Consider the following 25834-nt stretch of genomic DNA (forward strand, 5'->3'; position numbering starts at 1 on the left):
GAAAAATGCTCTTGCAGTGAATGAGTGTCTGGAATACTCAGCGCAGGGATCTTTTGGGACAGGGACATGCTCATGTGCAGAACGTGATGACCATGAAGTGGAGCGGCACAGCTTGGCAGCAGGAAGCAACATGGCCTCCTGGCTGGAAGTAGGACCTGGAGATTCAAGGATCATTAGAAATGGACCGTTATACATGAACATAGCTGCAGGGAGAACGGGGAGCGGCCTCGGTCAATAAAATCTGCAGCAAATGCGGGAGTGCGGTTCTTTGCAAAATGCAGCTGCAAGCCTCCTACGCAAGTCTCTGTCACCAACCCCGCCCATGTCAGCCCTCCCATCTGTTTGGCCGCTAATTGATATGGACAATAAAGTTGCATTTTCTCAATAGAGATGAGCTGAGCAGAAATCAGAGCGATGCAAAAAATACTGTTGTTATAAAACTACTTTCTTGTATTTTTGATTTGGCAGCGGATATATTCTCTCGCTTCTGCCGAGCTGAAAACAGAAGTAGGCCTCACAGTGGGTGGGTTTTGAAACAGGTGGGGTATCTGTCATTCCAAATCTGAGAGTAATCAGCCAAATCTATAAATCTCAGCATATGACATCACAGCTGATTATCTGTATGTATATACTGTATGTATATATATATATATAATATCCTGTCTATAACCATATAGCAAGGGAAAGTCAAAGTCGTGAATGAGATTGCAGCAAAGTGCAGTAGCGAGCACTAGAGGCGTTTGCGAAACAGGTAAATGATCTTTCCAACACTTTCCCACTGAGAGAGGCCAGGGGGAAAGACCATTTACACCCCTTTCAAATCCCTTAGATTTCGCCGACTGCCGTAGAGTACATCCTAAGTCCTCATTTCCCCCTCACGCACGCACGCACGCACGCACACACACACACACACACACACCTAAACACACACACACACACACACACACTAACCAGTGACAGAAACTCTCCTTTGGCAGGACACTAAGCACTGAACAGCTCTGCACACAGCAGGGTGTCTTTGGCCACCTGCATACTCTGGAGAGGAGATAGAGACAACATCGAAGTCGCTGATGGACACTACAACGTTTTCATTTTTCCACTCCTAATCTTTCAGCAATTTTTTTTAAAGCTTTACTATGTTTGCTTTATAGGCATGGAATGGCATGAAATATAATAAATCAAAGATGTCCCTTCCTTCTGCTGAGTGCTCAAAACTGATATACTTTAATAGCAAGTCCCACACGGGAAGAGCGAAAAAATGCTTTCATTGTTCACCAGGCCCCCGCAAAGACCTATGCAAAATGTAAACAATGTTTGAGTCTACCTTTGAGCTTTGTTACAAGGGCCCACCACTGTGCAGTTTTCAATACAGTGGAAATGATATGTGCAAACAAAGAGAGGCGCCCAAGGAGCAAACTCTGCTGCGTCTTCTCATCTCAGAATTGCAAATGAACGCTGCCTCCTCACCTGGTCCCTGCAGGCAGTGTCCCAGCGCCTCCAATCAGTGCTTCATTGACAGCAGGCATCCAACAGAAAACTGGGAGTGCTAATAGCTGCAGATGATGCCTGATAAACAGGTTCTCCCCGTCTAACTGCACCCCCACATACTTCACTGCCTGGCAGGGTGGCCTCCAGCCAAGGTCAATATGTGCAGTTGCTCGGTGAACGGAGCTGCTTATGCAAAAAAAAAAAAACACTGGCACACAGTCTTATTTAAGAGTCAGCTCTGACTCAGTTGGGCTATTCTCAATCTGCTTTGTAATTTTAAGAGGTGCATCTTCGTCCATACTGGCGCATGAAATTGATGAAAAAACCTTAGGATGCTTAAACCTAAGGATATGCGGAAGCAACATATTCTACTCAATAAGCAAATGGACCATGCACTAATGGTAAGCCTATGGGCATTCTGAATTATTGTGCAGGGCAGTGTTGTCCATGGAAACGCAGCATTAAACTTCCAGTGCAGCGAATTTCTGTGGCCAAACCCATTCTGTCTAAATAACAGGGAGGGTGGCACCGTAAACACAGACTTGCTTGGCTTTGTCGAGCTAATGACTTCCTGCTCCAGTGGCTTGTGAAACAGTGTTAGAGCCAAAATAAGTAAAATCGGGAGCAGAATTTAATCTGTCACTCAATGGAAAGCCTTTAAGCAGAAGCATACAGCCACCCAGAGGGTGCACGCAGGCGAGGTGAAATTACAGCAAAAGCTCCCTGGCAGAGAGTGAAGTACCAGAGCAGGTTGTGTGTAGGAATGAGGATTACAGATTGGTTGGATAAATAGGGGGGGATTCTTTGAAGAAAAACACACTGAGTGTGAATGTCAACCAAGGTGGTAATCTAAAACCATCAATCCTTCTGAATCTAGGTAAGCTTCACCTATGTAGAATAGAGATTGATGTGGAGAGGAAGAGTGCACTTGCTCTCACTTTTTGATCTCCCTGAATTTTGCCCCCAGCTTGGTTTTGAACTGCGTAGCTGTGCTGCAGTCATATTAACAACCCAAGTGTTGCAAGGTAGCGTGCTCAACCTTCAGTCTGTTCTTTTTTCAACCACCCAGAATTAATCAGTCCTATGAATTGTTTGTTCCCTCTGTCGTCTCCCGGGAACCCTGGATGGGTTTGATGAGATGCTTCTCTGGGGTAGATGAGCTAAAATTAATCAAAAACATCAATGAGTTGTTTTGCTCAAACCGTCCTGCCTCTTTTCTAACCTCCTTTTCTCCAGCTGTTTGTCTGCTGGTGGCGAATATGAAACAAAGCTGCGTCCAATTCATACCTCGGTGCAATTACACCGAGCCAACACTGACTCAGTGAGCAAACGGCTGAATTTATTTACGAAAAAACCCTCCAAAATCACTGATATTACGATTTCATCAATAATGAAAATAGACAAGCTTTTCCAAAAGATATAACAACATGTAGAAACTTCTAATGCCAGCAACTCCTACTCAGAGGCAATGAAACTTGCGATAATTTTTTTGTTCTCATTTAACAAGTTGAGTCTGAATCACTGACATCAAAGTTTCCTGTGTTCCACATTAATATTCATGTCTGAAGCAAAGAAAAAAACTGAGAAAAATAAGACGTGAAATGCAGATTAGCCTCTTCTGAGAAGATATGCAAATGGAGTGAGCCAGACACTTGGAGCCTTTCTTTGCACATGAGCCGACAGTCCACATGCACATATACTTTATATGCTCCCTTATTCAAATCTATATGCGTAATTATCATTCTGTACGGCTAAATATAGAAAATATCCAGCAAGTTTCCGGACGGCAACATGCTGAAAGTCTAGCTGTTACTGCCACTTCTGCTCTGAAGAAGTACATAAAGGTATTTTATTATAATAGTAGACTGGCGTTAATACAGAGTGCACAGGTATCTGAATAAAATAAACCAGTGTCTGGGGGGCGGGGGGGATTATCTACATAATACCTCTGCATAAAACATCATATTTAACATATCTATTCTATATCAAAATATGATTCTGAGGGCTGCCTATTGTTTTGAATAAATTAATTAAGTAAAGGAAAAGATCTGCCTCCATATATTAATTTTTGCGATCTGCAATAACAACTAAATCTGCAACTGAACCATCAAAATGAACTTATTGTACAATATGATGTTTGAAGGAGCTTTAATTTCACAAACACAGAAAAAAAATCCAGTGCATTTGAAAAAAAACAAACAAACAAAAAAACACCATACATTTCTGCATCTCTCAGATGCTCAAAAGAAAAGGCTCCTTTATAAACAGCAAAAACATAAATTCCCTTTGAACCTTCAGAAATATGACACAAGTGGACCAGCCTCCAAACAGCCAAACCCATTCCATCATGCACTCCACTTAAAGTTAAAAATAAAACATGAACATGACATAAATCTTATCTTAATAAAATCTCCCTCTTGCTAACTTTAGAAAATCTTATTTCATCTGAATATTGTGCTCATGTAAAGGCTTTGATTCCACATATGTTACGCAGACTATAAATATATATATATATATATATATAAACTCTTAGATCAGAATTATCTTAAACCCATTTCAAAGCATTTCAAAGATATAAAGCCTTCAACGTTTAACATCATGCGTATAGAAACATGTTTCCTGATATTGTTTTACTATCATGTCTGCAATCATGAGCGAGCATCACTTCACTCAAGCGATGGGTATCGCATATGTGGAACAAGAGCCACATGTAAACTTACAGCGAGATAACGAATTGAAAATGGGTTAATTCCTCCCAGCACGGCCGTCCACATTAATGGGGGGAAGAGATAAGAACAGTCTTAATAGTTGGTCGGACCTTCTTGGAGAAGTCCAGCCAGAGTGGGCTTATCTAAATCCTCTTGGCAGAGATATCTGACTCGTCGGAGGAGAGTGCAGGGGAGTGCTTAAATTTGCCTGAAAAGCAGCTCTTAGAAATAAAGGAGCAGCAAGAAGTTCCCCAGAAAGTGCTTAACTTTACTGTCCTGCGTTGACTGACTTATTCAATATGTTCTATCATTAAAAAAAGGAAATAGAAAAAGCACAATCTAACCATCAAAGCAAAACCACGTCATAATGCGAGCTATAATAAGTTAAGTAAGATAAAAGCGGCCAGACTAAACTAATCAAAAAGGTTGTGTTCGCTTTACAGCGTGTTTTGTTTTTGTCCTTGGCAGCTGGGAAGCGGCGGTGGTCCCTCCTCTGCGTTCAGTGCCACCGAAAGCACAAGGTCGCCCGCCTCCGGGTTACGTCGCGCTCTCTGCCAATAAGCCATCACTGTCTCTCTGCCTCAGCGACTGCCTGCTGGAGCCTCTGTCTGCCTCATCTTCTCCATCAGATCTGCCAGCGCCCAGGTGTCTCCGGTACACGGGAGGGCTACAGGGGTCAACACACACATGGACACACCCTCAAATCATTACTATAGAACAAAGTGTGATGGGTGTAAAGATGGCAAAATGGGTTGCATGCAGATATGGGAAACTACAAGCAAATTACACATCACAATGTTCTCCAGGCAGAATCCCCTAATGCATGCATAGTGTGTGTGTACATTGTTGTCAGGGTTGCTTCCAATTTTTATTTCAAATTAGTGAAGTGATATGAGAAAATTAATATCTCAGGTGAATGACCCCATGATGAAACAGGGTTACTTGGGTTAACACTCATATTAGTAAATCAAACTAAAAGTACAGCTGCGGCCTGGACTGTACCTTCTGTCTGTGCATAAAAAATACTCAAAAAGGCTGCCACCCTCTACGCTCTAACAAACTGCTGCTCGTCACCCTTTTGGAAGGTTCTGATATCTCTGAATTGGTGTCATGAGATGTGCAGACAGATAAAAATCTAAATTTACAGTCAAACACTCAACCACTCAACCACTTTGATATAATTTAAGGCTATAATTGAGACAAAGGTGTCCCAATAATGGGAGTAAAGTGTGATTTTAGAAGTACGAATAAAAGACCCTGTCCAAATGAATGTGAATGTTACAGACAGGGTAGTGGTTTCCGTTTCTAGTTTGACCAATCACGCTTGAGCAGGCTTGCCGGCATGTGAACAGTTTGTGTGGAACACGTTGACCAAAATGCATTGGCTGTCTGCTTTTTAATTTGTCTGCATTCATGCAGATCGCTATTTACAGAGATGAGCCAAAATGTGTCTGGACCTAAAACACCTGGGAAAAGCATCACTGTTTGTTTTGTGTGGAGAATCGTTTGACTGAAAACCAATCCGTGGTCAGATGATAGCTATTGGGCTCCGAGATTGACACATAAACAAGACATCAATATTTACTGTAATGGTTTTCAGTTACTTGTGTCACCCTGGTTCTCTGAGGTATCCCAATGTGGAACATCAAAATGCATCTTTGAATGAAAACTAAAATGTTGTAGTTTGGGTTAAGCTGTTGATGTCAACTGTGTGCTAAAGAGCAGCTCTCTTGGCAAGTGTAGATGCTTTTAAAAGTGGTCTTGGGTGAAACTTTCAATAGAGACTGAAAATTGAAAGCACTTATTTTGTTAACATGCACACATATGAGCTAGTGCCATGTTCATCCCACTTAACTGGCCTTAATTCAAGAGTTCACACAAGAGCTAGTGTGCAAGTGGAAAGGCCTATTCACATTCTAGTAGAACAACCAACCAGCAGCTGTCTTACTGTTTTTTCTAATCACACAGGAAAAAGATGCTGTCAGTGAAACTACTCTGAAGCTAATTTTAGCGTTTTAATTAGGATGCAAAGTGTCACGTCTCTTTAAACTCCCCTCAGTTTACACATGGAGGCAAAAAATTATGTAATTTAGTTTTTCCTCTCATTGCCAACATCTGTTTGTTGTGAAGGAGCGGCCACAGACAGACAACTCTCTCTCAACACTATGGCAACATCAAACACAACATTAGGAGAAGCACTCGCGTTTGGGGAGATGTAATCCATCTTTACAGAGACGGAAGTGAAAAAGCAACACTGCTTTACAACACTCGCAACTCCGATGACACGTAATTACAATAATGGATTACTTTGTACAAGAACTGTATCAGCAGTTGTTTATAATGGAATTTAGAAATAAAATAGAGAAACCCGAAGAGTGTCAGGAATGCAGACTAGAGGCAAACTACAGTGTACTGTAATAAATTGGTGATCTTTTAAATGAAGACAGATGTTGGCAAGAGCAAAGAAAAACAAATAGCCGCGTGCTCTTATTAGCCAGTGTGACATTTGAAAAATGCAGCTATGGCCGATCCAGTACAAGTCGACATTAGTGTATCCTAGAGATTATTCAGTGTCACAATAAACAAAAACATTCATACTAAGTTAGTACATTAGGTAAAGGATCCTGAATCAGTTTCACTTATTCCAAGCTCCTGGGTTATTTTCACACCGAGCATCACCTTACTGTTGGTATCAGTCACTGTCAGGCTTGTAGAGATACTTCATCACCATGTTATCCACCTTCTTCTGCTTCTTCTTGGATTCCTTCTTGCCAGATGGCCCGCGACCTGCCGCCTCCTTTTCATCATCATCAGACGGGTGTTTTGGGGCCCTTTTGACACTGCTGGAGCTGCGGTAGGAGATGGTTGAGTCGGAGGAGGAGGATTCCGATGACTCTGAGGAAGAAGAGGAATCCTCGGACTCGCTTTTCTTCCTACTCGATCTCTTCTTGGACTTCTTGTCCTTCTTCCTCCTTGAACTCTTTCTGCTGTGACGATCGTCTGAGGAGGAGTCATCTGATGGAGAGGCTCTACTCTTTTTGTCTTTGCGACTGCGGGTTCTGCTGGTACTCAGGGTACTGGAAGGCCGGTTGCCGTAGTCCAGAGCAGAGCCTGATGCGGAGCGCCGCACGCTGGAAGAGCTGCAGCCGAGCCCCTCTTCTTCTCCCCTCTCACTTCCTGGCGCCTTCTTCTCATCCTCCTCCTCCTCACCGCTTGAGTCATCAAGTTTGCTGCGCTTGAATTTAATGGGTTTGAAGCTCAGCACCTCATTGATCGCAGCCTCCAAGTCGGGATCTAAGTAGTTGCGGTGGGTGACTGTTTTAATGTCGGATAGATCTGTTGGGTTGCTGCTTGACGATCGTGGCTGAGCCGGGGTAGAACAGCTGCGACTTATGGATCGAGGACTGTACGCTGAAGTTCCCCCTTCACTAAAAGCTACACTCTTGGCATCATCATCGTCATCTTCACCATCACGAACATTCAGACCAAATTCACTGAGGCCGCAGCTGCGGGCCAGGGACAAGCGGGAGCTACTCCGCCTGTCTTCTTTCCAAGAAGTGCTGCGATGTAGTGATCTGGGGCTAGTGCGGCTCACACTACTGATAGTCGATTTATTGTCATCGTCCATGTCCAACATGCTCCTCCTGGTGGACATCCTGCTGGGAACCACAGATGACACCATGGAATCCTTATCAAAATCTGGGCTGGTCCGGGAGGTCCAGCGGGACTCCAGGCCCTTCCTGGCTCTGCTGGTCGCCTCCGAATAGGCCATGGAGATGACAGAGCCTTTGTCGTCCAAGTCTTCCTGCGCCTGGCTCTTCCTCCTATCGTCCTGTAGCTCTCCAGACTTAGACTTGGCTTTACGGATTGAGGCGTGGTCTGGCGCGTCAGGCTGTTCTTTGAGAGTGCTAAACAGGAAGTTCTCGTCACCTGTTCCCCCAATGGAGTCTTTCAGGTTGGCGCGCTTCCTGTAGCTCAGGGAACTCATGACAGACACAGATCTGCTCTGCTCTACTTCTTTCCCATCTTTACCGATGTCACTCATCTTCTCCTTACCTTCTTTTACTTCCTTGGCATCTGCATTTGCGGAATATCTGAAGGGTTATGAAGTAAAAATTGACACCGGACACCACAGAGGACAAAAGGAAAATATCTGAAACTACCATTAAGTGGAAACTCATTCGTTTTGTCCTTGGAAACAGTCAAGAGTCAGGGAACATACAGTTTTCAATACCTTTGCCCATTGCTGTTATGTACAGTAGCCATTGTAGAAAGTGAGGCAATCAACCGGTGAGAAAATCTAGCTGTGGCAGAGGCGTCATTTAGCAGGCGTGCCAACTGGCCAGGGGCCACCTCAATAAATTTGACAGCAGCCGTTTCCCCATTCCGCCTCCTGTCATTAGACAGATTACTGGGAGAGAGGGATGACACCTAATCACACAAAATACCCATCCTTCTGTTGCAAACGGCCCTGGGTAATCCTGGGCCTTTTTTACGGTCGGGGATTGTGGGTCGTTTTATCGCTATGTTGCCACAGGGACATACATGGTAATCTGTCATGATGCAAAAGGATGAGACCGCTAACCTGGTACTTTTCAGGCTTCCCTCGTCTGACAGCGTCTTGGTGGAGCCTTTGTTCTTCGAAAGCCAAGACTTAACTCCATCCACACGGTCCTCCACCTCCGAATCTGTGTCTGTCTCATCCCCACTGTGATGAAACAGAATCGGCGAGAGAGTTTGTGACACTCCAACATTACACAGTGACAAAATATTCCCCGTAACAAGTCATTTTTACATTCAGAGCGAAAAACTATCAAGTGCAGTAATTTCCTTAGTTTTCAATACAAGTCAATTTCTTTTCTCAGCCTCTTGATACTTTCCCCTAATCTGCCTTGTGCGACAATTCCGACAAATTTTCAGACGAGAAATTGCACCAAATGACTTGTTATGAGAATATTTTATGTGGTGTAGCATCACAGTCCTTCCACGGGCAAAATAATAATTAGTTTTCACATCTCAGAAGTGTTTTGTTAGTCATTTCAAAATTGAAGCTTTTTGTTAGTAATTGTATCCGTGCTCTCGTAATAACGGGGGTCAGTATGATGCACAGCAATCCAGGCAGGCCACACATGAGCATGAATGTGTTATACAATGATATATACAGACTCAAAAGGTTTTTCAACAGCTGTAGATGAGCGAAGCAAAAAAAAAAAAAGCATCATCTAGCCAGAATGTAGATGAGGCTCTTGGAGGCATAATTAACTTGTTTGGCTGGATCCGGGGCTGCTCGCATCTGTGTGGCATGTCACCTGCTCCTGGTGATTGTTATTGGAGAAGAGCCATGAGGGCCCAGTGGCCCTGCGCTTGACATAACAATCAATATACAAAGACCCGCGGATCACAATGAAAAAGCACGCTGGATCCCACCTGCACGGCCTCTAAATCTACAGTGCGTTTACTGAATTATAAGCCCCATTGTCCCAGAAGCTTAATGTGACAGGGCCACGGTGGGGAAGAGGAGGGGGGAGAGTGGCACAACCTCAATGCTGGCAGTCGATGCTGCCATCATGGTCAAAATGCAATGTGAACAATTCTCTGTTTTGCCTGAAACAAAAGCTTCTGCAGCTGCATGACATGGGGAAATAAATGTTCTGCTTTCACGTGGACAGATTCAAAAGTGCACAGAGGCACATACTGTATGTTCTGAAGATATATACTACACTTAACCTGTGTTGCCATGGCAAGCTCTGTCAGAGGAAATTACACTGTCCGTGAAATAGTTTATGGTCTCAGAGCGAGACAATGCACTGTATATTAATATCAGAGATGACAGGGTTGTTGAGGATGAGGCGAATATTTCAATTCCTCTTGATTTAGAGCAGACTGACTTTCATCTCCGCTGTTATTCATAGCCTCACTTTGGGTAACTTTCAAAGAGCCGCGCTTCATCAATCTGAGATGTTCGCCTTGTATATCACTGAAACGCAGATATATTTCATCGAGTGTCCACGGGGGAGCTGACTGTCATTAAAAATGAAAAACAGGGAGGCAGGTAACAGCTCTTGCTTCTTGGACAAGCTTATCCATCTAAACCTTGGAGCGCGTTGAAAAATGCTGGGAACTAGCAAACGCGGGGAGGTGTGAGATGACAGACACACTGCTGAGCTCGATCATTTGTCCACATTCCACATATCCATCTATGTAGGTCTCCCGGTGAGCAGTGTACCGTCGCTTTTGTCACCAAAGCTTTGTGTCACATTTCCCCAGAGAACACGGTGTCCTCTCGCCTCTTTTTTTGGTAATCTGCCTAAAAGCATTTTACTTTTTTTTAAATGATAAAGGTGGTGGCGGAGCTGAGAGCGAGCGAGCACAGGCAGAAACGAGCCTTAGATTCTCGGACTAAGCAATAATCAGGCTTTTAAGGCCTTTTAAGAGCATTTACATGTACTTAACATTCTCGCCATCAACCTTACAGCCAGGTTTTCTTAAGGGAGGGTGATAACAATGATCATCGCAGAGAGAATAAATGGCCTGAATACGTGATGTTCCACACAAAAGCCTTTAAATTGTACAGTTTAAGAGCTGTTTCATGAGGCGGCGAGCTAAAACTGTGAGTCCAACTTCATGCTGTTATATGCCACCGCTTTATTTTCCACTCCCTCTCTTCTCTACCGCATGCTTTAATACAACTGATAAAAGCTCACCGGCAAAAAATAGAAATAAAAAAGATAATAGGTTCATTAACACAAGCGAGTTGATTACACATGCTGCCCATTTGTCAGCTCTGGTGATGCTTTGACTTTTTAACATGATCTATTACACAACAGAACACTGACGCCAGCCCACAGCGATATCATCACCCCCTACCTCTCGTCACACACACACACACACACATATAAACACACAAGCATGAAATAAAAGGTGGCTCGCAATTGAGTGCTGTGCAAATGATGTCACAAACAATTTGTCCTTGGCCCCACACTACTAGCTAACCAGTCCTGAGGCTCGCAGATACAAACAACCCCCAAGAATTTAGAAGTGAACATTAATCGCTTCTGACAATCGGCCTGCGCTGGTTGTAAATCTTTGTCAGAAACGCTCAGAATCAATGTATATATGGCTCGGTTCTATCACTTTAGCACTTGTGGTCACAAAAAGCATATTTTTATGGCGTCTGTTCGACATGAGCTGATTGCATAAGGGCTAAAATGTGCATATAGGCTCTCAATTAATGTTATTGAAACGGTGTGCACTATACAAACTGTGATGTAATTCATAATCAAGGATAATCAGCACCTTGTGCTACAGATATGTAGAACATTCCAACCCTTATGGTCAGTCCACTGATGAAAGCATTTTCATAGTTTGCTTTAAAGCAGCTGTCGGTGCTTGAAAAAGGCTCGACCTTTGTTATTTTACATTATAAAGATCCAAAAACAATACTGATCCAACTATTGTAACATCTGTTTTGAAGCAACCAGTACAAAAATATTGAATAATGATGCAAATCAATTGGAAAATCCCCTTCATAATTAGAACTAAAATCACCTCCTCGGTTATTGCTCATCCATGCTGCTAATGCAATGATGTCGAAGGAGGGAAAAATGCAATTAAGTAAACACGGCGTGTCATTGTTCTTTTCCTTGAGTTGCACAAAAAGAAAGGCAGGGCACTGATACACACACAGGTTTCCTGATGACAAACGGATAACAAACTGCATGGTGATAAACACGGGTGGTGCTGTGTGTCTCCGAAGAAGCGATCAGATGTTAAAGTGGGGAATGTCGGCTGGGTATATGTGCGGAAGACAACATTTCTTTATTATGCTCTGATGAAGGTTTAAATGATTTAACATGCCACAAAGATTCTTTTCATTGTTAAAAAAACGCAATAAAATGGGGATTTAGTCAAATCAACATATTTTACATTCGCAATCACACATTTAACAAGCAGGACAACACTATGAAATGAGATTGGATTAGTGGAGCATTTGCATGCATGGAAATCAGCAGCAGAGCTCTGGGTGAAAACGTGTTTCCGTGCACTGCTTGCTGACTGTGCAGCCGTGGAGTCACAGGGCGCTGCAGCCATTTCATCGTCACAAGCATCGCTCACACAGTTGCACTTGAGTATGGAGCTCAATTCATGCCAGAACTTAAACAACCAAAACACGTTTCACAAATTCCCTACATTTCACTTGCAAACACAGTTTGGTTTGCAAATACAAAACCCCACTAACAAACTAATGCATTTTGTTTCCCGAATACAAAACGCACCTGACAAACAAATACACTACATGTTACTAATAAATAACGCTTCAGAAACGAAAAGCCTTCCCCATTTCATACAAGTACAAAAAAATAAATCAGGTACCAAAAACGTATTAACTTTTGGCATGAATGTAGCTCCATACTTAAGGCCTTCCAAAGCACATGCAAATGACTTCCACAATGCTAAGAGTCTCTTCATGTGATACTTAAAAAATCTATACAAGAACAAGTTTCACTTTACTCCAGATATTGGCACATTTTCAACACTATTTTCAACTGTTCATTGAGCAAAGTGCAAGAAATCCCTTATTCTAAATAGCCCCATCCACTTTCACTGCACTTCATTTCATCTCTCTCCTCTATTAATGTCCTATGGGTGTAAAGTTGTTCTTTGTTTTTCTTATTATTCTGAGTTATTCTTAGTTTGAAATATGAAAACAACGTATTACCTCAGCCAAGGACATTATGTTTTCGTCTGCGTTTGTCTCTGTTAATTAGCAGGATTATGGACGGATTACCACCAAACTTGGTGGAACGTTACAGAATGAGTCGGCGAAGAACCCCTTAAATGTAAGTGCGTATCCGGATCGGATTCTGTCACTTTCTTAAACATTGCAAAACAGGGCTTTTTTTCAACATTTTCGTTGATTTCTCAGAGTATAATTCATGGATCTTGATGAAGAAATGTATGAGTGTGTGCAATTTGGCGCAGATCCAAATTAAAATTGTGGTGGTTTTATGCTGTTTGTCCATCTGTCAGCAGGACTACGCAAAAAAACAAATAAACAATTTTAATGAAACTGTGTGTAAGGGTTGGACACGGGCCACAGAAGAACTCATTATAACTTTTGGAGTGATTCCGATTAAAGTGGCAGATCCACGATTTTTTGTGAGATATGACGTCTTTCGACATTTTTGTGAATTTCTTAAGAAATAATGCAGAGATCTTGATTAAAAAAATATCACACAAACATATTTATACAGATATTTTTGAGTGTCGGCAACTTGGTGCGGCTTGATTTACCTAAAGGGACTGTTGTGCCTTGGCGGAGGCAAACACTCTACTGAGTCACATTCTAGTTGTAATTGCTTTTGACAAAATCATTTAGTGAATTTTCTGCTTTAAACTGTTAATAGAGATATGTTTCAGATTATTGCTGTGGCACACCTACGTGAAATTGTTAAGGGGCTTTGATATTGAAATTTAATTAGTGCAAAAGTAAACAGTATCCATGAACGTATCAAAATTCATAAATTTTATTTTATTTAAGTTTTACTTTCAGGCTGTAATGATAAAAAGTTTCGAATTAAATCAAAAATAAATCTCAGACTCAAGTCTCATCAGAAAAAACTCACAAATAGATTTGATTTGTTCCAAACTGCCAAGAAAAATGATATTGGAAATATTGGAATGTCTGTAGAGAAGGTTCAGGAGATTAACTCAGTGAGTGGGATGACGAACAAGTGATTTGGAGACGCCACACAGAAAAACTGAAGTTCAGTGAAACCAGCTTTTAACCCGAGATCCAAACCAGTGCATGGTGGTTTATGATGAGGCTTCAAATGATAGCAGAGGATGGTGTTAGACACAGAGCATTCGTGGAGACAATGATGCAGTATTACCAGGGGTCTGTGACGCTTCGTCGTGTTTCAGGTTGAATCACATTTACTGAAGCAGCGAGTAGAGAGCGTTGTGCTCTATTTATCAATCTCCAGTTTACGTTGTGCAAAGCATCTTGTGCACCATCAGATTTTTTTTCTCCTTGTTTCTCTCGGGAAGAAAAACAAGCACTGAAACCTCCAATAAGTGAGAAGGTGTCCAGACGCAAAATAAAATTAAACTGAATGAAACATCAGGGCTTTTAAGCATAGGTCTTTTTTTTTTATCAGAGATCTATACCACAGACATGAATTTCCATTCTTTTTTAAAATTGCTTCTCCTCACTGTGTCAGTGTGAACAACACAAACTGAGCGGTGAGGGAATACTGCATCATTCTCTCCTGCTGGTCCAAATGGGACGAAAACAAAGGATGCATTTTTCCCATTCTCACGTTTTGTTCTTTCTTTTCTGATATTTTGTCACCATGTCTTGCAAACTGTGGAAAGTGTGGGAAACACCAACAAACGGAGAGGAGAAAGAGAGAAGGTGAGATACACAAATAACAGTGTAAAAAGAGGACAAAATGAGATATCAGCAAATAAGTCGTTTTTTACACCTTCTTCCACACACACACAAACACGGAATTACTATCCTTTGCAATCCGTGGCTTGATAAATCAACCCGTGCTGCTGCCGGCATTCTTCTCAAGCGGAGCCGCTGTGTGAAATGTCTTCCTTTTAGAGATCTGAATTACTGCAGTCAGTGTTTACCTCAGTGGGCTCAGAGCTAGTCTAACCCTCAACCCCGCTGCAAAGAGGGAAGGGGGGGTAAACCAAACAGGGAAAACCAGCGCTGAGACAAAAAGATCAGAAGCAGGGAGCTAAATTAAACCGTGTGAGAGGTATCTGGGGAACACAGTGTAGTATGACTCACAGGGTAACAAAAGACGTGAGAGAGGAATTGATGTCGGGAGATGTGGGAGACTGCGAAGACCGAAAAGACACGAGTTGTGATTGACAGACTCAAACTCTTTTTGGTAACTTCTCTCGCAACTTATGACGAGAACACGCTCGCGCAAAACACACATTACAGATCAAGTGAAGCAAAGGTAATTGTACCGTCTTTTGCAGGAATTCTAAATCCGTCAGGTACCTGTTGATTAAGTCGTCATTGTCATCGCTCTCCATCTCGTCCTCGATCGCAGCCTGCAGGTCGCCTATCCTCTTGAAGGCCAGCTTAAGGTCCACTTGTAAGCTCTGATTCGCCGCCTCCAAGCTCTCGATGTCCATTTCCTGGCGAACGGATCGGAGCACAGAAGAAGTGGGAAGTTAATCTCCTCTAGAGCGTAAAACTCCAGCGAACCGCTACGACTCTCCCCGCAGCCAAAGGTCTCACCAGCTCGTGCTTCTTCCGGCTCGCCTCGCCCTCCTTCTTGGACAGCTCGGCCATTTCCTCCTTCATGTCCCGCACCTGCCGCTGCATTCGCTTGTTCTGGTCCTTCTCCCTGTTTTCTGCGGCGACGTACTGGGTTCTCTCCTCCGCCATCTTTTCGAGGTTCTCCTTCAGACGACCCGTCAGGCTCTGGGGAGGAAACCAGGTGAACTGGGTGAACTTGTCCTTACAAAAGGCCACATACGGACAAATGACATATGTGCACAGCTCTTAGTTCTAAAACTGTATTGATGCAAGAGCTGTGCACAAGGGATATCACAGGTAGGACTGCTGGAGTACACAGCACCAAGAACCCAATAAAACAAACTCCAAGCCTGTTCCCCCCCTAAAATACATTAATAAATAAAGTACATAAGGCCAATGTTAAGCTAGTTAATTACGACAACGTACACATATTTTGACTAGTGGACACACCTGTTCAAACCAAACCTATTTCCCCATAGGTAGTTTATTTTTAACCTAGATTGTTCATAAAGATGGATGACATGACAGCTTCCCAAAAGTGAAGCCAAAGCCTCCCAATCGACCCTAGTAGCTGCCTGCAGTATAGGTCATAAACCCTGCCTCCTCCGTGTTAATGGATAGGACATGGACCAGACAAAAAAATCAAAGTACATAACAAATACATGTTTTCTTGTATTATTTGAGGTAGTCTGGTCTTTTCATTCTGATATTTGTTTAATTGCTCAATTTCAGGTCATTTTGGTTTCAATTAGTCATTAAAATCCAGTGAAGCATTATGATTGACAGCTGAAACTGGAGGAAGCGTAATCACGTCCCCATCGTTATATAAAGTCTTAAGATTTCGAACCATTTCGTATCAAGAGTGGTGTAACAACTGCATACGAGTTTCAAGCACTACGTAAAAAATGTAACCATCCATCACTTCTATTCAAAATAGGCCCAGCCAAACCTGAAATAACAAAGCCTGCTATAAATCTACGGTCTAGAAGGTGCTCTTCAGCAGCAAATGTATACACACACTGCTGAGGTGCAGTCATTTTGACTACTTCATGTGGTCAAGAATTTGCCTTCAATGCATGTAAAAACATCAATTTTTTACATGCTTCTATCTTCAATTATTAATCAAAAATACACTTATAGTGGTTGATGGATGCTTTTCTTAACCAGCACCTCAATGATGCGGAGCTTTGCAAGCAACACCATACTGTTCCCTCACTTTATATTATCCCCCTCTCTTGATCAATAGAATATTAAATACCAAATTTGCATTTATAGGCTCACAAAGCCTGTCTTTTAAATTTTGTGAAGCACGGAGGATTAAGTCACCTCCAGGCGTTTGATCTGTGTCCTCTCGTACTCCAGCTTGGTCTCCAGCTCACGGATCTTGGCCTCCTGGCGGCTCACCAGGGACTTCTCCACCATGGACTGCTCTTGGAACTCGAGCTGGCTCTGCACGGAGTGAAGCTGGGGGAAGGACGCACACATAACATGCACGTTAACAAACCCAGGAGCGGTACCCACACGCAAGCTTCTTGACTTCTTGACTCGACTTTCCCACCTCTTCTTCGGAGAGAACTTGGATACATTTTTTTACCTCTGCCAGGAAGGTTCTATTTTCATCTGCGTTTGTTTGTCTGTTTGTTAATTAGTAGGATTATGCAAAAACTACAGGGCGGATTACCTGGAAACTCGGTGGAAGGATGCTGTATGGATCAGAAAGAAACCATCTAATTTGGTGTGGATCCGGATCAGGGGGTGGATGTATGTTGTTTTTTTCTGCTTATTTTAATGTTGCAACATAGGGCGTTTTTCAACATGGATCTTGATAAAAAAAACCAAATTACATGTTCAGGGGACTGATATTTATGAATGTTTGCAATTTGGTGCAAATCCAAATAAAAATCTGGATCCAGTGAATTTAAATGTTGTTTTATAAGGAGGCTGTTGGGCCTTGGTGGAGGTACGTGCTCTCCCGAGTGCCATTCGAGCTGCTGATGTTGTATCTATGTAAGAACACTAAATTAGCCTTCAGCTTTTCACCCTTCATCCTGCTACATGTAAATATTGTGTATGCAGTCTCAATAATGAGATCTAGATAAGCCCTCGGTCCACAAATAGTCAGGGGAAGATCAGGCTGAGGTACATCGCAGGGCTGAGCTTCATGCAACGCACGTTCGCGCCATCCAAATCTTTTTTCTGCTGACTGATAAAAAGAAAGAAAGATACGTCACAACAGCACCAGCCCACAAGGCAGCGTGGCACCTAATGAGGGAGTTTGCATCTAAGACATGGAGGATTTGGAGTTCTCCTTTGATATTACTACAAAAGCCAACTTTCCCTCCCTTCTGGTGATGAGATAACCACTTCAAGGTCAGACGCTTTAGATGGCTATCGCTACCTTCTCTGGCAGGTTTTAACAATGCCTCGCAGCTTGTGTGTGTCTCTCGTGCGGCCAAAAATATTCAGATGGGTGAGTGGACCGGAGCGTTGGCACATGGGGAGCTTAATATAATAGATCCAGGCTCTGCTGTTAGGGAAGTGGTGAGAGATCATGCTGAATTATATTTGAAATAAATTCTGTTCAATGTCAGATAAAATCCCGCACATCAGCACCTGCAAATTAAAGTGTGTGTAATGTGCCACAGCTTCAGAGTCATTTAGCACGCAAATGCATCACAAAAAAAATGGCCATACATTAATATGTGACACACGACATGGTAGATGTTATTCTCTAAACAAACAGCGGTCCATCAGAAAAAAAAACACTTATCATAAAAGCATTATTATTTTCACTATTATTATCCCGAGGCTTAAATCAGGTGCATTAACCTCTTTACATAATGAACACACTTTTATTCTGAGCCTCAACCATTTAGCTGACAACTCAAACACAGCCCACAGTAACTACACCCATCTCCCCAGAAACATGATGATGATTTGTCGGTTTGACCACATTTGCAAAAGATTGAACTAAACACAATGGACAGCTGATGGTACGACGGAGCACAAGGGGGGGGAAATTCTGAGATTTCTGATAATAATTTAGTAATATAATGAGAATAGAGTCGTAATTGTGAAGAAAGTCGTAATATTACCAGGATAAAGTCTTAATTTAAAGAGAAAAGAGTTGCATTATTACTAGAATCGATTTTTTTTTTAATTTGGGGGGGTTAAGAAGCAAGGACAACCAGAATCTTTAACCAATCTAAGTCTAAATCCCTTTGAATATCACACAGATGTAAGTCCACCACCACCCCCGCTACCAAACATTTCCTCCTCCACAAAAGATACAATTTCCTCTGAGTCTTTTCAAAGTCCTGATACTTATGATAATGTGGTTCTGATGTGACAAAATGTTAACATTTCTTTATTTGTAAAGCCTGACGAATGTAAAGTTACAACTTTATTCTCGTAATATTATAACTTTATTCTTGTAGTTCCGACTTTATTCTCATGATAGTTCGACTTTATTCTCCCTTCAAGGGTATGATGGTGATAGCACCAAAGTTGGTCATGAACCAAAGTTAAATTCAAGTTAAAAATTAGAGCTAAGTAAAAATGTTGAACTTTGAATTTCAGATTAACTTGTAGCTGTAGGTTAAGCAATGGCAATGGGTCAATTTTAAAATGTGGATAATGATTCTGTGCATCGTGTACTTGGTCAAACACACAAAGGGCACGCCCATCTCTACACTGTAGTGTTCTGGGTGTGTGTGAGTGAACAAGGCAACTAGCAGGTACAATAGTCACAAAGAGCAGGAGGTTGACTGACTCCATTACACTGTTCATGTGTGAGAGTTAAATTCCTACAGGGTTTTTCACTTGATTGTTCCAATCGTGCAGAAAATGCTCAGCGTGCAGCTAGAACAATCACGTTTTATCACATTAATAGAGGAGTCATCTGTTGAATTAACAAACCTCACCACGTGACACTGTTTTTATACTTATTTTCAACTATCACACTTTTCATTTACCTGAATTTGTTCTGATCTTTTGAAATAAAATGATGTGTTGGCTTTGGAATGTCCACACATCAGATAAATAACTGAGACAGAAGCTGCTGCATCGAAAGAGGGCTTTCATTTCATCTAAATGCTTAAACCATGGAGTGGGACGGCTGAGTTCATGTACATAACCCTTCCTTTATGGTACGAGTAATAAAAGGCTAAAGAACTATTTCTTTCCTTGACTCTAAATCATCTATTACTATTCAAATGCAAAAAAAAAAAAAAGAAAACCCCCACGGAAGTTATATATATATATATTTTTTCTTTTTGTTGGAATAATCAGAGGGAGTCCAAGGTCTGATCAGAGAGCAGTGTCGAGGCAGCGAGCAGGTTTCTGATGTAGCCGCTGTAAAATCCGCTGCTTTTTAAAATCTACCTTCTCTTGGATCTCCTGCTTCTCCTTTGTGGCCTCTTCCAGCTGGGCCTGCAGGTCAGTGATCTGGCTCAAGTCCCTGGCAGACTAGTACACAAAGAAACACAATCACCAGTCAATTAGATAAAGAATTACACATTTTATCTTGTGGTTGAAGTGATACTGCCCACCTGTGTTTCTTAACCTTTAAACTGAACTATATGACTGTTCTTTGATGAAATACATTAATGCTGGTTTTAATATCCCATTCATCAACACATTTTCTTTTAAAATCTCAAAGCTCTCAAGCTCCAAAGGCCACCTAGTGTTTCAAACCGTATTACAGGGCCAATGTCTACGTAGAGTTAACTGTTTGGGACGTCTCTACGTCATGATATTTGCATACCGCCACCAGCCACTGCTCGTGAGTGAGAATCTGGAAAGCTGCGCACATTGTCAAGTCTATGCTGAAACTAAACACATAAACCGCCACACTGTCTACCATTCAGAGACGAATGAACCTCAGCTGTCTCTCTCTCACACACACACACACACAGACACACAAAAGTACCCTTTTCTATTCTTTTGCGATTGAATTTGTGTGTGTGTGTGTGTGTGTGAGAGAGAGGGGGAGGAAGGAAGTGTGATTGTCAATGCATGCTTCAATTATCAGGAAAAATATCACATTCTTTGTAAATGGTTACTGAACCAAACGTGTTTGTGCCAAATACTTTGTCATGTGATCCGCTGTAGAACAGATTGCATCTCCCTGACTGCAGCGCGCACACTGTGTTCAGAGGAGACTTTGTCCTCCAAACCGAAAAGCCACAACACTTTCCACACGCAGAGAAGAACAGAATATTAATGTCCATGTTAGAGGTGGTTTCCCACAATTTTTCAGCCTCATTAGGAATAAAGAAATACAAATATTCAAAGGTCTTATGGACAGTGTTGCCTATTTCCTTCATATGGCTCCTGGTTAGAGCTTCCTACCTGAAGGGGGGAAGTGTTAGTATTGATAACGGAGGGACTAATGACCGAGGCGTCAGGCAGGATGAGTTACCTGGGCGACTGAAGCCTTGTGTTTTTTCATCAGCTCATTCATGTCCTCCTGATCCTCCTCCATGCGAGACTGCAGGTCGTTCTTCTCCCTCTGCAGCCGGCTGAGCTGCTCCTCCAGCTGAGGGACGGCGAGTGAAGAGAGAGAGAGAAGGAAACACACACACGCGCATTAGTTTAGAATGACGGGATTTATTCATGAGCTATTGAATATGATAAATGGTCATTAGCCGGCCAGGCCGAAGCAGTCCTGGAATCTCATCTAATGGCGATGAAACACAATCTGGACAGGGTTCTGGCTGGAGGACGAGACCAATTGAAGATAATCAATTGGCTCATTTAGGCTGGAGGAAAAGTGCAGCCAGTGCAGCATACTGGTGATGTCCTATTTAGAGTTCATCCTCCTGTGTTCAGGGGAGGCGGAGGGGGAGGCGGGGGCCGGGGCCCTCAATATGCATTCTCTAATCTAAGACATTTACGAGACCTTCCCTTGCCATAAATGCAGCAATTAACAAGCAACACCCAGGCACACAGCACTCCCATCATCCCAGGAGACACAAACATCCCCCAGCCAACGAATCTGAAATGCAGGCGGCGCTCTCATGAGACAGCCATTAATGAGCAGACATTTTTTCGACAAAGCTTATTTATCCATTAGTGCAAAATGTTGAAATCAGACATATGCCAAAGGCCATTTATTATTTTAATACCCCACCACGGCTTGATGATGTATGCATATTGATATTAGAGCCCCCCGCTGCATTTTGAAGAGTGGGAAATTTTGATAGGCACAATCCAACATTAATTAAATACTGTTTGTTGCTTCTGGTTTCATTTGCTCACCAAGGGAGGGCTATAGAAACATTTCCACAAACAATTTCCCCCTTATCAATGATGTGAAATGAAACAGGCGCAAAGGTATATTTCATTATTCATAAATGCGTGTCATTACACACGCTTTTTTATTGTGGCGCAGACAAACAAGCACACACAGAACGATCGAACCCACTCGAGTGAATAATTGGAACACGCAGCTCAACAGATGTCAGAAACTCACCGACATCTTAGCTTTGACCACATCCTCCATTTGGATGTGCAGGTCCTCTATTTCCAGCTCCATGCTCTTTCGAGCCTTCACCGCCGCCGCGCACGTGAACTCTGACTCCTCCAGCTGTGAGAAACAGGAACGGGAAGAAAAGTGGCAAACGTAAGTAGGCCAAGATTAAGAATCTCTCCTGGATATGCAGAGGAGTGAGGATTTATCAACCGGTGCATGTTTTTATTTTGACAAAAAGATGTGTTTTGTATGTGTTGAATCGTATCATAGATTTATCTGCTGGAGCACAGCGGTGTGTTCGTACTTGATTTTTGAGCTGGGCGATCTCTCTCTTGCTCGGGGCGTTGCTCTTCAGGTGGTCCAACATAATCTGTGCATCAGCCAGAAGGACTTTGGTTCTCTTCAGGTCTTTCCTCAGCCTCTTCTCAGTCTCCACGTCCCTCTGGCTCACCTGAACGAAAAAACACACTCCTCTCTAGCCTCAGTTGTTACACACACACACACACACACTTGTTTTTCCGCCCTCCTTCAAAAACTCAGAGCGCCCTTCGAGACCCGAAAGCCGTTTCTTTCCAATCAAAAGGAAGTGGCCCTGCACTAAATCGCACACACTTAGCTGCACTGCACTGACAGGGACCAGAGGGCGGAGTGATGGGACTACCTGGTCCTGGGCGGTGAGCAGTTTGGACTCCAGCTCTCGTCTCTCGCGCAGGACTTTCTGCTTGTCTTCATACTCCTCCTCCAGCTGCACCTCCATCTGTTTCAGCTGCAGGACACACGCACGGTGTGTTGGGACGCACAGGCAGATGATCAGTGGCAGACAAAGTCAGACATAACACACCGTCAAGCATCCTGTTCGACATGGCTGCTCTCACACATCAAAAACAAATGGTTCCCCTCCTGAGTGGTTGTGCCAGCCTCACAACACAGCTTTGAAAATCTATTCAATGTCATTATCTATATTCAAAATACAGAGACCAACATTGCAACATGTTGTCCTGTTTCAGTGTGGTGACTGATAGGACTGCAAACACTGCTCGGATTCTAATTTGTATTTATTTTGTTTTTAAGATGCATCTACTCGCAACCTTAGCGGTGCATAAACCATCATTTATACTGCGTTAAAATGAATACAGTGTTTATGTAAACTGAAGGACAAAATTATAAAATCAAAAATAAATGCAGGAATTAAATAGATATATTTTTTTACATGTATTGATTTATTTATACAACACAAATTTTTTTTTGTTGTATTTCGGTGTCCAGAGGTTAATTAGTTAGGTGGGCGTATGTCCCTCTAAGGAGTTGGTTACAGCGCTATGATCATCGGATCGACTACTTCTGTCTCGAGTTGACTTGTACACTGTATACAATGAATGTAGAAATACAGAAAAAGCCTACACACACTTTGAATTTATTTATATACTTAATTATTTATTTCTGCATTCATTTATTTATATGTATTTTACCTTCATGGGACTGAGCATGGGATACATTCAACAAACTCAAAGCCTTAAAAAAATGGACTATGCATTCACATTGAACCCCAGCACTCATATCAGAACTCTACAGTGTCTTTCAGTGATCCCTGACTAAAGGAACATGTTGGACTAATCAACTAATAAGCAGTGCCTACCTTCTTACTGCAGGATCGCCTGATCTCATCCACTTCTTCGTCCTTACTCTCGATGTCTTTGGAGTGGGTCTGCCGCTGTCTCTCCATCTCCATCTCCAGCCGCAGCTTTGCCTGAGAACACGATGGAGACACATTTCAAACGTATTGGATTGTACGTCATTTTCGTTTGATATGTACTATCTGTCTAAAATGAGAGAAAGGTCCTTATGAAATTAAATGTTGTACTTTTGTAGGATGTTAGGGTAGATGGAGGATGTTTGTGGAGTTTTGGGACTTACAGAATTACAATGTAGAGGTAATTCTGTAATGTTGCATAGCATTACATAGTATTAATAATAATAGCTTGAATTTATATAGCGCCTTTCAAGAGACCCAAAGATGCTTTGGATGTGTCAGTGGGGACAAAAAGAAAAAAAAACAGGACAGAAATAAACAGCACTAATGGCAGCGTGGAGCGTTAAAAGAGGTTTGAAGTTTTTTAAGTGAACAGGTGGTGTTTGAGGACATTTTTGAAGATGTCCAGAGATGCAGGTTTGCGAATTGCGGCGGGGGATAGAGTTCCAGAGGGTGGGGGCTGCAACACAGAAGGCTCTTTCTCCAAAGGTTCGCAGTTTGGACTAAATTGCACTAATCCAGGCGGGAGGTGATGAAGGCATGAATGAGGGTTTCTCTCAGTCTGGAGATGTTTATGAGATGAAAGAAGACTGATTTGGTGACTGATTTGATGAGGGATTGGAAAGAGAGGGCGGAGTCAAGAATGACACCCAGGTTGCGGACCTCGCGGGATGGGAAGATGGAGCAGCTGTCAATGTCGCGGAGGAGATCTCCAACCTTCCGGAGCAACATAGGCTGCTACATAGGCAGCTTTCAGTAAGAACCACACTGCGGTTGTATCCCTACGCCGAACAGTGCAGTGCACTATATCATTTTTGATACACTGAACTTGTATACCAAATTTAAAGAAATTCACTCAAGGCGTTCTATGGGATGGATGGAACAACTGAAAACATAATGTCCCCAGCTACTGGCTACTGTAGGCACGGAGGCATACAAATTTTATCCAGACGCATATAAAATACAACATTTGCAGCACCCAGTACCTGCTCCAGCATCTGGATGGTTCCGGCCTGTTCGTCCAGCTCCTCCTCCTGGTCTTTCATCTTTGCCTCAAGGTCGCGAAGCTGCTTCTTGACCTTGGACAGAGAGGCTTCATCCTTGGACTCCTGGGAGGACACGTCCTGAAGCTCAGCCTCCAGCTGCTGCACCTTCATATTTGTGGCGCACAACTCGCCGTCCTTGTCCTGCAGGCCGGAGGAGACACAGTAAAGGAACACATCTGGACCAGCCCAGTTATGTCATACAGAGAGCAGGGAGACCTGACGTGTCGTCCCCTGGAGAGGACATCACAGTATCTGGAGTGTAGCTCTGTGCGGTGGCTCACCTGCAGCTGCTGGCGGAGGTTAAACATCTCACCAGCCATTATGTCTTTCTCTCGAGCCAGTTTCTCCCTCTGGCTCCTTTCTCTTTGTACCTCGGCCTGAGACTGGTTCTGCTCCATGTCAAACCTGGAAAACACACACACACACAGAGAGAGAGAGAGAGAGACAGTAGAAAAGCTCAGCAAAAATGTTACTTTCACATAAGACTAATATTTCATATAGCTCTTCTAAAATTGCAGGTATATGCAAGTTTTTTAAAAGGCAATTGGCTCCTTCCCTGTTACCAGCAGAGGAGAGGAAACCTAACTTCGTAACTTCGGTCTTGCCAAATTAGAGTGTTCACCCAGGTGTTACGTTTCAATCAATGCCGATCGGAGCACGGAGGATAAAAGCATAAAAAAAAGAAGCATAAATACAGATATCTACTGCAGAGACATTTGACCCGGGAGTGAACTCAGATTGTATCCATTCTGACTGCAGACAAAAGCCAGATGTTAGTGGGTGCGTTTCTTTGACCAGTGGATAGGGGCCTATGTATTATAATAGTAAACTGTGCGGGATCTGTTATTGCCAATTGACAAAAGGCTGCAAAAGATACAGTTTACCAGCAACAGCAAAGTGTAATGGTCTTGTGTATTGATACAGTGTAGTTACTGTATGTATAAGGGTTAGGGTTAGAATAATAATAAATAATAAAATAATACAATTCTGAGCCTGTTAACTAAATATCTAACCAACATGCAACTTTACTTACTTTCTATTTTCCGCTTAGAGCCCAGCATCAGCTCAAAACTGCCTCTA

The 25834-nt window shown here is 42.6% G+C and overlaps 1 protein-coding gene across 12 annotated transcripts in view; it reads right to left on the reverse strand.

Annotated features, from left to right (window-relative positions):
• Nucleotides 1-3619: 3619 nt before the first annotated feature.
• The window catches only part of LOC118122008 (unconventional myosin-XVIIIa-like), a 71652-nt gene continuing 49437 nt past the window's right edge, over nucleotides 3620-25834 (reverse strand). For 6 of the 12 annotated variants that reach the window (XM_047343449.1, XM_047343450.1, XM_047343448.1 and 3 more), the window contains 15 exons: nucleotides 25036-25159; nucleotides 24695-24895; nucleotides 23595-23705; nucleotides 22620-22724; nucleotides 22263-22409; nucleotides 21959-22072; nucleotides 20906-21022; nucleotides 19867-19950; nucleotides 16810-16947; nucleotides 15463-15648; nucleotides 15220-15359; nucleotides 14519-14563; nucleotides 8782-8904; nucleotides 6881-8290; nucleotides 4725-4863 (listed from right to left, as the gene is read on the reverse strand). In XM_047343449.1, the coding sequence (XP_047199405.1) occupies nucleotides 6889-8290; nucleotides 8782-8904; nucleotides 14519-14563; nucleotides 15220-15359; nucleotides 15463-15648; nucleotides 16810-16947; nucleotides 19867-19950; nucleotides 20906-21022; nucleotides 21959-22072; nucleotides 22263-22409; nucleotides 22620-22724; nucleotides 23595-23705; nucleotides 24695-24895; nucleotides 25036-25159 (3037 nt within the window). In that variant the 3' untranslated portion in view covers nucleotides 4725-4863; nucleotides 6881-6888. Of the gene's footprint in view, nucleotides 4874-6875; nucleotides 8291-8781; nucleotides 8905-14518; nucleotides 14564-15219; nucleotides 15360-15462; nucleotides 15649-16809; nucleotides 16948-19866; nucleotides 19951-20905; nucleotides 21023-21958; nucleotides 22073-22262; nucleotides 22410-22619; nucleotides 22725-23594; nucleotides 23706-24694; nucleotides 24896-25035; nucleotides 25160-25834 lie in introns of all 12 variants that reach the window. The other 6 variants (XM_047343453.1, XM_035178388.2, XM_047343444.1 and 3 more) reach the window with 5 other exon arrangements.

The sequence above is a fragment of the Hippoglossus stenolepis genome, chromosome 15, assembly GCF_022539355.2.
Source record: "Hippoglossus stenolepis isolate QCI-W04-F060 chromosome 15, HSTE1.2, whole genome shotgun sequence".
NCBI lineage: Eukaryota > Metazoa > Chordata > Actinopteri > Pleuronectiformes > Pleuronectidae > Hippoglossus > Hippoglossus stenolepis.